This window comes from Pithys albifrons, chromosome 6, assembly GCF_047495875.1.
Source record: "Pithys albifrons albifrons isolate INPA30051 chromosome 6, PitAlb_v1, whole genome shotgun sequence".
NCBI classification, from domain to species: domain Eukaryota; kingdom Metazoa; phylum Chordata; class Aves; order Passeriformes; family Thamnophilidae; genus Pithys; species Pithys albifrons.
Window position 1 is genome coordinate 45982116 of NC_092463.1, and position 13289 is coordinate 45995404.

Genomic DNA, 13289 nt, shown 5'->3' on the forward strand with positions numbered 1-13289 from the left:
TGATTTGCCCCATTGCAGTGAAACTCTTGATTTGAGATTCAAGCCCAACTCCAGACATGCTGGCACACAGCAAGTACAGGTCACTGTAGCAGGCAAGCTGCACTCCATCATCTCACACTGCCATCCCAGGACACCCAGTCTGGGGTACCCAGCCCAGAATGCCCAGCCCAGGATACCCAGCCCAGGATACCCAGCCCGGGGTACCCAGACCAGAGTACCAAGTCCAGGATACCCAGCATGGCAGCAACAAGTGCTACAGGTTGGCTCATTGCAGAGCTATGCATGGCACCCTAACACCCTACTGATACAGCCACAGCCCCACACAGAGTGCAAATGCCACCCATATGGGTCTACTTTGACTTTTAATTATAGGGGGTTTCAATTTTTTACCTCAAGCTGCAGACCAAATTGGCAGAGATGTTCCCTCTCTGTTGCCACAATTTAGATGGAAAAATAACATGAAGGACAGGATTTCATAGTTCTAGCTGCTTTGATTCAGTGCAGGAAATGCTCAGTGTGAGTAATAGCATCCTTAATCAGCCTAGCCCTCGCACTCACATCAAAATACCTTGAAGTTAAATCAGTGCTGAAGCAAGGCCTTTGTTAACTTTAGCAGCCAAACAAGAAAGGCAATCTAGCTGTGTTGACATAATCCATTATTTCAGTGAGGCCCGTGAGACATAAAACAGGTTTGGAAATCCAGTATCTTCACAATGGATAGGCTATTCAACATAATAGTAAATTTAAGCTATTGAATTTTGTGGCAGCTACATCAGTCCTTTTGTCAATATAGAAATATTCTTCAGCACTGAAAGAGTTCATACTGGTCACTTCCCATCTTAAGACTCAAAAAAGAGAAGATAAACATTAATAACAAAATTTCTTTTATGAGTGTTTTATTTGAATTTATACCATATCCACAAAAATAGAAACAGTCTTTAGAACCATTTTGTGAATACATAGTCTCCAAGCTGAGATTTACAATGGCAACAGTGAAATATCTAACTGGATTTGTTTCCACATGTAGACATTGAAGACGATGCTGTGAGAAGCAAGCAGGAATTATGCAGTGTGCTGCAGAAAGAAAGGCAAAAATGTAGCTAAACATTTTACTGTCTGTGCAGTTCAACAGCCTACATACAGTTTCTCAGGATGTTTTTTGAGTGAGTTGCTCTAATTTTGTGCAGAAAATATCAAGAGTGATCATGCCAACACCTTTGACATTGATTTGCATGTAGCTGTATAAATACAATCTACCAATATACTTTCCTATCTAGACCTTTATACATATGAAAAATTATGGTACAATAAAAATCTATACACATGGTGCTACCAGTTCAGCAGCTGCTAACTCAGTGGATATATCTAAAAATATGATTGCTCAGTCTCTGAAATATAAAATATAAGAGCAATCAGAAATGTTTTTTGTTTAAATAGCAATTTACATAAAAATTCATCTCTTCATTTTGTCCTTTTGCTTAGGTCTGGTAAAAAGACTCCCTTTGGCATCTGTCCTTGGCAAAAACTGTAGTTTTAAACAGTCTCCTGTGTTTGTCTTAGGCAAAGGTTAATATATTTGTAAAACAGAGTAAATGTTGGCTGGCTTCTATTCCAACTTTGTGCTATTGTAATGCTCAGTGACAAGTACCTAGTCTGAAAAGTTCTGCAGAATGGAAACAGAAACTTGCATGATTTACACATGCTAAAAGATGTGGCAGTGGAAGACACATTTCTACTGAACCCCAGCATAAATCACTCTCTAGATTTGTACAGTCTATTTCCAAAGAAAGCTTTATCTTTCAAAAGCTTTAAAAGCAGTTTTGGCTGCTGCTCAGCAACAAAATGGTGACATGTATGCACCACTGGTTCATTTTATCTCCCAAGAAATTTCATGAGAAATCAGGTAAAAAGCAGGTTTATGAAGGTATTATAATCAGATGCAGTAAGATACATGTTAACCTGAACAACTATATTGCAGATCTGTGATGGTATCACTGATTTCAGATTTTGACCCAAGGTATGGATTGGGAGGTGGTGTAAAGAGCACGGAGCAAAGGGCTACAAATAACCATCATATCAGGGAAGAAAAGGTCTTGGGATCAAAGCAGAAGTGCTCTCCTCATTCTGATGGCATGATACTTGTTATATGATCTACAAAATTATGGTAAAGGAAATGGAATGTAGCAAATTAAGCTAAAAAAGGAAATTGAGTGGCACAAAAGCAAGCAAGGCTAGCACAGTCAGGCAAAAGAAAAAAAAACAACATCCCCTCCCTCCAAAAAAAAAGAGATAGACTGAGAGAAAAAAAAATGCTTTGAAGTACACAGACTTATTATTTTATTTGTAAATAAGATGAACGTCTCTCCACCCAGGTTACGAAAACTAAAAATTGTCATGTATGGGTAATTGATGGTGACAGCTCTGGCATAGACAGTGTAGGAGGTGATGTTATTGTTTAACATGCCCTACATGTGTAGATAACAAGTTAGGCTCTCATGTTTGCCTAGAAATTGTTGCTAAGTACATTTTATACCCTTCATATTGATACTTCTGTTGTCTCTTGGTTTCATCTCTATTTCCTTTAAAGGCAAACAAAAATATCCTGCAACCTCCAGCTGTACCTTGCTGCATTTCAATCTAATGTGGTTTCAAACCCAGGGGTGCCTGGGAAAATGGATATTGGATTGATGTAATATTAATAATAATTTTTTCTGTCTTTCTTTTCATCTTGGACTTCTCATCCCTTGTTACTGTGTTCCAAATTCCCCATCCCTGAAAAAGTGAGCGGGTATTGATCTTAGTTTCACCTCTGTTAACATCACCAAGAAAATCCTGTTTCTCAACTCCCACATCTCATGTACTTAGTGAGCTGTTGAAGTAGTTTTTGTTTCCCCATGTCCTTCATGTGCTTGGTGCCAGCAGGAAGCATTTGTGACTTGAAAAAAGAAAAAGCTGCCAATGAACATGTAGTCTCTGCACAGCACTGCAAGAGGTGAGCCCAAATTTGTCCCAGATCTGAATGTCCCCAAACTCTCAGGATCTTTATGTTGACAGATTTTACTCTAACTATGAATTCCAAGCACAACTGACAAATACAAGTATAGAGTTAGACTTGAGAAAAACAAAGGCACCTAATATTTTGCATACAGTGTAACTTTGCTTTTCTCAAAGTTTTTTTGAAAGTATCTGCCCAAGTGAGACTTCACCTGCTAGGAGGACCATACAGCTTGAAGAAACTGGGGAGACCACTTCCTCATGCTGTGGGGTTAATATATGTTCAGCTTGCCCACTGTTCCATCTGGTACATACTCGAATACTTAAATTAGGAGTGCAAGAGTGTCTGGGGAGTATCAATGTTCCTACTGGGAAACCAGTGCTTTTTGGTAAGTTTGCCCCATCAGAAAACAATGATTTTTCTTCAGAATCTTTTAGTCTCCAAAACTGACTCTCCTCCAGCAGTTCACCTCAATACTAGTTAAAAACAAGTAGCTCTTTTCCTAGTATGAGCTGGATGCTCCTTGGAAATTAGGGAGGATAGTCCATTGCAGGTAAGGTCTGGTCCTAAACTGCCCACAAAAGAAGATTGCAGTGGTGGAGGTAGTGTGGGTTCTCCGAATAAAAGCTGCCAGCCACCTTGCAGAGCCACTGCTCTCTGTGGCTGGGACAAACCAGCTGAAGAGGAACACACTGTTTAATTCAACAAAAGCAGCTGAAAGCCAGTAAAGTATTAAAATACTCAGAAATCAGAGAAGGGAAGGAAAAAGTGATATTGGTCAATGAAAGCCATAAAACAGCTGACTATGAAAGAAGGCTACTTGGCTCAGAGATGCTTTACTGTTTCCTCCACTTATAGTTGCCTTCCAAAGTGGATTATGATACTCCCTAAATGCCCTAGTATTTAGCTCCTTCCCTTTCTTTTTATGACTCATAAATCACATTATGCCTGTATGATTTAAAAAAAAAAAGATGAAAACTTCACAAGAAGGGAAAAATAATCATAATTCTATAATGTTAACTTATATCACAGAAAACTGTGTACATTTTTTCCCCATACAGGACATACTTCAAATAAAATAATTTTAACACCAATAATGATAATGTTCTTTCTTCCCAACAGAAGTAGAATTGTTTTTTCACCCCAGTTTGGTACATAAATATAAGAAAATAGTCTTTGAATATTTACATCCGTGTGTTTTAAATGTTATTTCTTGATATATTTAATTCTCATTTTCTCTCCAACCACGGGCATTCTTTCCAAATTTATATACTAATCTCCGACCATCCACACGTTCCAGGATTTCTCTTTTATAATAGTATCTGTTAAAATAAAAACATAGAAAAAAAAAGTGTTAAAAGGCCTCTGCTAATTAGACAATCCCTTGGATATCTTAAAAAGTCTTTATTTTCTGTTGAGAATTACATATAATACCTAAGATCATTATAACTGAATGACAGAAAAGGAAAAATGTAAGTTTTCTTTTTACTTTGTATTAACTAGCTTCTGAATTTGAAGTTCACCTTATTTCAGGCCAAAGCACACTACTACATTTATCACATATTCTTGTGAGAATATATACATATATGTATCTATATATATAAAAACTATTGTTTATGTTACATATATTATAGTATATGGAAACAGGAGGAGAAGAAAAGACAAAGAACATAATCCTACAATCTCAAAATTAGTGGGAGAGAGTCAGCTCTCAAAGACAGCAAGTGGTGCTGTTGACAAATCCTTTTTAAAAGTCAAAGAAATTCTCCACTCAGTTAGTCCGTGTATGTGCTGCAGTTTTCCTCAGCACCATTTCAGCTCACCTCATAGCCCGGCTGAGTTTCTCGTAAGTCATGCTGCTGTTGTTTTTCTTCTTTCCCCAGAGCTGAGCCACAGCTTCAGATTTTAAAAATCTGAAGACACCTTCTGACCGATCTTCCCACTTGATTAATCCTGGGTTTTTCTCAGGATTGAGAAGAATATCTCGAATAAATTCCCAAAGATGAGTTCCTCGAGGGTCTGAAAGGAAAGGGGGCAGGAAGAAGGAGTGTCTCAAGAGCTCTCTGGGCTATGCTTACCATTTTTCTGTTAGCTACACTCAGTAGGGACAGGCCACAGCTTCTGAGGCACAGGACCCCCATCTCAGAGATATACAGGTAAAAATCACTGGCAGGCCCTACACGGAGCTGGAGGTAAGCGTCGGCCTTAGGCAGGTAGGAGCCCCAGCAACCATGGGAAGCAGAGTCCAAACCACCCACTGCTTCCTTCTGCCTTTGGCACTGTTTCTGCCCTGAAGAGAACATGTTTAAGCCTTCCCTTCATCTCATTTGCCCATTTTTCCTGATAGTCTTCTACAGCACAGCATGTAACCTGATATTATTGTGTGGTAAATGAAACAGCCAAGGTTATTGTGAAGCAGGCACTGAACTTCCATTTAAAAGACAGACAGAAGACACAGGAGGTGCCATTCCACATGAATAAGTACGATGGTGTAGAGGGACAGCAGCAAAACTGACAAAATTGTATGTGAAAAGCATATTAAAATTTGACAATGGTATAAAAAAGACAAAAAGAGATCTGCAAGTTCAACAGGTAGACCTTGCAGTTTAAACACAAATACATCCCAGAGTTACTATAGAGATGGTACCAGAAAGCCCAGGTCAAAAAGAAAAAAAAAACAAAAACAAACAGATGAAATTAATGCAACAAATCAGATGAAGTAGTTTATGTATGAAGAATAACAAACAGTGACAAGGTGAGCCAGAAAGACAGCAGCCCTTTGGTCTGACTTCAAAAGTATGCAATTAGGCCAAATTAAGAAGGAAACAAGCCAGTCAAAGATGTGAAGGTAATCCAAAAATGGTATACAGTGCAACATAAGAAAAATTAAAATTCAGTCAACTAATCCAGTATTTTTCTTTGTTATTGTAATGTTTTTCCAGAACCAGTAATATGTGGTGGACCTAGCCTATCAAGACATTGGTATCATACTTAATGCCCATGATACAGAGCAGTACTGAAGAAACTGGAAATGTAGGAGATTAGCCCAGACCACCAATGTGACCTGTTCCATATGCCAAGGCTGTAACTGAGTTCTTAGAATCACAGAATATCTCAAGTTGGAAGGCACCTATAAAGATCACAGAGTCCTACTCCCTGCTCTTTGCAGGACTTCCTAAAACTAAGCCATATGACTAAGCGCTGTCCAGACACTCCCTGAGCTCTGTCAGGTTTGGTGCTGTGACCACTTCCCTGGGGAGCCGTTTCCAATGACCAACCACCCTCTGGGTGAAGAACCTTTCTCTGTTGTCCAATCTGAACTTTCCCTGACAAAGCTACATTTCATTTCCTCACATCCTACAGCTGGTCACCAGAAAGAGAGGAGGCCAGAACCAGCCCCCTGCTGCTCCCCTGGAGGAAGCTGTAGACCATGAGGAGGGCACCCCTCAGCCTTCTCTTTCCAAGGTGAACAAGTCAGGGTCTCCTGACTCAGTTCTTTTCAGGTCTGTCTTCAGCAGTCCTATCTTTAATAACAACCCTACTATGCACACAAATAAGGAAATAAGATATCTGTGTGCAGATATAAAGTTCAGGAATTCTGTTTGGGCAAAATGACAGAACAGAGCAAGGAAAGGAGTCAGAAAGAGACTATTGGGACAAGATGAAGCTGAGTACCACAAAATGCAGTGAACAACCAATATTAAGCTTTTCTATGATAAATATGGAATTACGCAGGATTCAAAAGACATGCACAAGATGTTTTCAGCATAAGAATCTTAGTAAAATACATTACGGAACTATGTTCAGAAATCAAAATTATGGTAACCTGTCTTCGGAGTCAAGTTGAATAAAAACTAGCAGAAAATGCTGGTAAGGGAAGTGGAGAGACTGTCATATAGGAGGAGCAGGTGGAAGGGTAGAGGGACAGATGCTTGCTTGTGATGTTGTGCGTGAGAAGTTCTGCAAGAAGATGCTGAGCAGGGTCTGTGGTGGATGCTTCACCTGGCAGGCACAGGCATGAGCATGACTATGCCTTCAACAGGCCTTCCTGATTTAATCCCAGGTCTTCCTTTATAATTCCTTTACTCTGGTCCACCAGCCCAGCTCAACATAGGGCAGAGGCAGTTGGTTTCTGGTTGCTTCCCCACAAGCCCTCACTGATAAAACAGTTCGAAAAATTTAACAATATTGAGCCAAAAATAATGTAAACAAGCAGTACTAGACAGTCAGATGCTTGGAATATTCAATCCCAATAATGATCTAACTAATTTTGCTTTCAAAATGCTTCCTCTTCCCCCTCAAAAAGGATTTGCTTTTCATGTGTTCCTTTTTCCTTCAATCAGCTAACCAACCATTATAAACATGGATGCTGACTTACTGTGCTTCTTGGTGTGGGACTTTGGAGTATGATCTTGCAATTTTTTTGCATCTGAAGAGTCTGCAGAAAAGGAAAATGAAGTCTATTTGTAAATTTGATTAAAGGCTTTCCATTGACTAGCAGGTTGAAAGAAATAAAACCACAAAAAAGAACAAATATCTCTTTTAAAGATAATCACTTTTCGGAAGGTAATCTAAGTGAGGAGGGAGAGTTTTGTTTTCTGTACTATATGTTAATCAGCACACTTCTCAAAGAGACCATTGATGAATAAAGAATGAATGCAGAGGTAAACATTTGGCTTTTGAAACCTAAATTTGATTAACAAATACATCATCCCATGTTATGTGTGAGAGAGAAAAAAGTAAGATGATTGCATCTATAAAAGGAATCCTGAATTGTGCCATTATGTCTTAGTCTTTGCAGAAGCACGTATCTTTGGGGGCTTATTTGTTTCTGAAGAGATGATCTAATGTGAAATGTATGTGCTGGTACTACTGCACAGAACACCTACCTGACTGAAACATAATGAACTGGCAGACTGCTGTTGTTCAGGGGGGCAGGGTGGGGGAAAGGGGCTGCGCTAGTAGGAGTTTTTGGCAGCTGGACATGCATATATTTTTCTGTGGCTCAGAGCCATAGAAACAAGCCATTTCTCATCAATGGTACTTTATCACCTGCAGCCAACCAGAGTAGGAATAGGGCTTCTGGCACAAGTGTTTCTTCAGAAATGAAAAAAAAGGTTCCGCCTGTTCATGGCTGTAACCTACCTCACAGTCTGCACGTTCAACCCTCCCGCCCTCAAAGTGCCGCAGCCTGGCTCTGCTCTTGTTCTTAATGAATGGCTTTCATCTGATTGCTCTAAGTTTCACAAAATCTGTGGGATAGTCTTCAGAGGGAGCCCCTTCTGTGTTTGCTTTTCAGCATACTTTGTCCCTGAATCCCATAAAGCAAAGCTTAAGGTCCCACGCATGTTTTCCCAGCTTCTATGAATGCACAATTATCATACTTTTCATGGAAACCAGGCATTTGCATGGGAAAATGACTCACAGGAAATATTTATTTGCATAGAAACTTGTCAGATCTGCACAAGCTACTGCAATAACTGCATGTGAAAAGGTAGATGCAAAGTTATTCACACACTTGCTTTATTCATACATAACTGGAAACATAAACTGAACAAGTCCGTGGGGATAAGCCTAACCTCTACTATTCTGAGCCTGATAAATTACTGTCCTTGACCCCCAAGCAGCAAACGTGCTCTTAGTCATTTTGCCTTCCCACTCTCAAAGAGCAGGAACTAGCCTGAACCTCACTTGGCTTGGAGTGGGGTGTGGTGTGGGGGGAAGTAAAATGAGGCTTGTTTCACTACCTTTCCTCAGATTATGATTCTCCTGATGTTATTAAAAGCCTGTGGGAATTCCAGGGAAGGACTGCAGGACCCAGTTCTTTATTTGCCCTCATATAAATCCTTCTCATTTTAAAATCCCACAATTGGCTTGCAAATGTTTGTTATGCTCCACTTAGCTGGAAATTTATTCTTGGAAGTTCAGTTGCCTTCTGCCTACCAGTGATTTATTCTGGATTTCAGTTGTGTAAATAGCCTCCTGCTCTGCCACAGCTCTTACATGGAGACTGATTTCAAACATGTCATGTTAGGAGGCTGGGGCTTGACAGATGAAAAGAGTTATGATGCAGTTTCAACAAAGCTGTCTTGCAAAACTTTCGACAAAAGGTTACACATTATTTGCATATGATTCAGGAATGAGCCATTTTTTTACGGGATATACAAATTCAGTTTTTACAGAAGGCTGTGCCCTTGGTGTGCCACCCTAGCTCTAGGCTTAAGAAGTCAGTGGATAAACACACCATGCCAGGATCTGGACAAGTCCCCAGCCCTGTCAGAGAGCTCTGAAATCCTGGTAGCCATCTTATGAGTGGGTGGAGAAAGCAAACAGTGTTTGGGTGAGGTTTTCTAAGGTTTGGTCGTTTTATTCTCATCAGGTTTTCTCCCTTTTTTTTTTTAATTCATAGCTGAGTGTATTAGTTTAAACTGCACATCACTTGGCAAGTTCAGCTGGGCTGGGAGAAGCAGAGAATGGGCCAGGCACAGAGGCTGTGACTGCTGTCCACAAACAAAAGGACAGAGTTGCCCACAGTGCAGAGATAGCACCTGCAAGGCTGCGTCTACAGCAATGTGCTTTCCTTTCTTATCCTCCCAGGACTTCCACTGCTTTCTCCCTAAGAATTTCTTGCTTAACAACCTGCTAAGAAGAACCTGCCTCTCCTTCCCTTCGTTCTTGCTCACCTGCCATCTCTGCCTCACTCTTTTCCCATTGCCTTCCTCTCTCACCTCCATCTCTGATGCCTGCCCCTGGGTCAGGACCCACAGAGTGCCCTGACATGTGACCAGAGTGGACTTTCACCAGGCACTACAGCAAATGGGGTTGCTCTTTCTCCTGCCCTTTAGCAGGCAAATTGTAACTCTCCCTCATGGAAATGAGGAGGTGTTTGGTGACCACCCTGCCTCCAGCTGGGACAGGCTCCAGTGGAAGACCTTTCTGCCAGTGCAGCTTGGGCACAGGGCACTGTGCCTGTCCTACAGCTTCCCTAGGCCAACCCAAACCCTGGCCCCAAACCCAGCTACCTACTCAGCATGAATCACTGGCTCACTAGGGAAACACAGCCACTTCTGGGGAGGGATATGGCACTCATTTGCCCATACCATGCTACACCACAGGCAAGTGTGGTGTAGCTGGAATGTCTCATCTCTCTGACAGTAACATCTGCCCCTTTTGACTCAGTCACTTTAGAAGACATATGGAGATTACAGATTATTTGATCATCTTTCTCTTGACATGGAAAAGAGAGAAGCATTTCTTTAAAGCAAGATATTGTAATAATGACAGCTATTAAATCTGTCAGAATCAGCATTGCTTGGTTTAAAATTACTGGAAATTCAGATTCAATCCTACAACAGAAGACCACAGAGACTATTACATGTTGGTAGCTCTGAGACAAGTGACAAACAATTAAAAATGTAATTACAAGTTCCTTACCAGAAGATTGGTGACTAGGTGTCATCATGGAAATCTGAGCACGACAAAATGTTTTACTGTCCAATAACTCTGGGAATTAAAAAGAAGACATTTAAACTAATAGCCTCAGACAACAATAAAACCATCTCAGAAACACATGAAATACTGTGATTTTAGTTACCTACTGTGCTACCATAGCCACTGTCATAAAGATAATTCTCTTCTTTCCAAGACACCATTAATGATGGATCTAAAAATAAAGGACCAAAAGGAAAACCAGATCACTAAAGAACATCTTTTAGCACAGAGGTGAATATTGAGCACTGAGGAAATTGGAAATGTGAAAGAAAAGCTGTCAAGGGAACCAAGAAGTGAAGGGGCTATGCACAAAGTTATTTCCTTTCACTCAAATTATGGATGAAGTTTTGCATATTCAGGCAAATGTATTTACAAAAAGCACCAACTTTTAAAAATAATGTAGTATGCTCTTCCTTTTCCTGACTAATGCATCATTTATACCTGGCCTTGAAGGAGGTTTCCTATGCCAGATCAACTTTAATTCTACTCAATTCAGTCCTGAATTCTCAGTCCCTGATGATTATGACAGTGTGTTGGTGCCATAGAGATGAAACTGTTCTCAAACATCTAGTAAAACAGAAGGGTGCTTATGATGAGTATTTATTTCTATAATGGTAGAACTCGAAAGTCATCTCTGAAACAGAGCTTCATGCTTAAGCACATAGTGAGAAACATCAAAGCCTAATCCTAGATGAAGGACCATTTTATTCTAGGCACAGCAAGTCCCTTCCTTAACCTCAAATCACCTTCATGATTAGAGAGGATTAGTTTTTAGTGACCTTCTGGTCACATGGATCAATATAAGCAGAACAGAAGTACTACATTTATGATCTGCCCTTTGATTTGGAAATTTTTCTCTTCACAGTGCATTTCTGAGGTCAGAAGTCTTAAAAATCTCTTTTTCTTTTGAAACCAGGTCAGAAAAGATGAGATATAAGGGTCAAATCTAGGTTACACCTAATTTTTCTCATGTTCATATAAATGAAATCAAAAAAGCAAAAATGAGTTACAGCTAAATCATCATGTTTGGCTGAGTTACCACTTAAGACATAGGAATTTAGCAGGCATGCTAAGTAATAGCTGCATGTTTGGGCACCCAGGGCTTGCGTTCCTACAATAGCACACACCCTTTGCTTGCTTAGACACCTGATCTGCCTAATGTTGCCTCTGAAAATAGGCTTTACCCTGCCAGAACTTGGGGAGACAGTTTTCCTTCCCCTTCTGGCCTTTTTCAGTACCCATGTCTTTGCAACTATGATGGTTTATTGGAATGAGGGAGGCTTCCCCCCCAAACCACCAGTCCTTTCCCCACTGGCTCACAAGGAGTATCTTTTCCAGCAGCCCCCATCCACAGATCCTGCTCCTCCCCATGCAGAAACTAAACCCACTCCCACTGCCCGTGATCGGCATCACCAGAGCCCCACCACCACCACCACTCCTGGTTCAGCACATTGAGGACAACTGTCTCAGTTAGTCCTTTCCAGGATGTGCAGCTGAAGCACTTTACCCTGCACTATGTATCTCTAGTAGTAGGAGAAAGCGATATTGTACCAAGATCTCATAAATCAGTACTTAAAGGATTACTGGAGTTACCTCTATGGCAAGCAGCGAGACTGCCACAAGAGCATCACCCATACCATGCAGCCACACACAAGAAGTGGATTACAGATTGCAAATCTTGCCTGCTGCAAGGAGAAGGGGAATAGTGTCCCTGGCTGGAGAGGCTGGGCTTCTACAGGTTTGTTGAATAAATTGGCTGACAGTATTTGTTGGAGACACGGCGTGCACCAAATCTGTATTTGTCCTGCCAGGAGATGTTAAAACATGGCTCATGTCCTAATGAGGCTGGGACTAGGGGGATAGAGAGTGTTTGGAGATGGACAGGCAATGGCACAGTCCTCTGGCAAAGGAACCGGGAAAATAATCATGCCTGAAGAGGAGAGTTGAACCAAGATAAAGTTCTTTCCTCAGGGAAACCAAGTCCTAGAAGAAAAGGGATCTAGCAATGATAACACTAGGAAAAAATAGTTCAGGAGGAAAAATACAGATTTGATCAAAACAAAATACTGCCTGAACTTCAGTTTCATTGAAACATATGAAGAAACTGAAATGTAACATATCTTTTCTCTGCAAGTTGTTTGGTTGGGAAATTTCCTAGTGTTTCAGATGTTAACAGCACTTCACAACAAAGTTTTTTTGGGTTAGGTTTTTTTTTCCTTTTTATTTTCTTTTTCAGACTGGTCTTATTGTTAAAATAGCTGTTTTCAAATCCAATTAATGAAGCATAGAATGAAATCCCCTACAAAGCTTCATTCACTGAGCACTGCAAAACGATTCCAACTCTGAACATTAGTGTAGACTGTTGATATTGGAGAGGTGTTCTGGGAAAAGTGGCCACATGCATGTGGTATTACCCAAAACTTCAGAAGTAAATGTTGACATTTGTGTTACCTCCTTAATTGATACACTTTCCATTTTAATTAATGTCATTTTGATATGTCACTCTTGGAATGAACAGTTTCCCCTTTTTGTCACCATCAAAAGACAGGTTACCCAGCTGTCACTCACCTGTTTGCTCTGTTTTCACAATGACATTATGAGATTGGTACATGTCACTTCCACACTGGCCTGCAAGAAAGTATATGACATATGAGACATATGAGAATGATTGCAGAAGAATCAAAAGTATTAGCTACAAGCAGCAATTTCTACACCTGAGCCAGAGGGCTAGTTTTGGAGCAGGAAACATATTCTTTCTTCTTGGTTCATCAGGCTTCTGTCTTAAGTCATATCTAAGAAACTT

At 40.4% G+C, this 13289-nt stretch overlaps 1 protein-coding gene across 2 annotated transcripts in view; it reads right to left on the bottom strand.

Annotated features, from left to right (window-relative positions):
- Positions 1-867: 867 nt before the first annotated feature.
- Positions 868-13289, bottom strand: part of EHF (ETS homologous factor) — a 33715-nt gene continuing 21293 nt past the window's right edge. For both annotated transcript variants that reach the window (XM_071558685.1, XM_071558686.1), the window contains exons 4-9: positions 13055-13114; positions 10590-10658; positions 10430-10498; positions 7374-7433; positions 4819-5014; positions 868-4317 (exon numbers count right to left, since the gene is read on the bottom strand). In XM_071558685.1, coding sequence (XP_071414786.1) covers positions 4218-4317; positions 4819-5014; positions 7374-7433; positions 10430-10498; positions 10590-10658; positions 13055-13114 — 554 coding nt within the window. In that variant the 3' untranslated portion in view covers positions 868-4217. The remainder of the gene's footprint in view (positions 4318-4818; positions 5015-7373; positions 7434-10429; positions 10499-10589; positions 10659-13054; positions 13115-13289) is intronic.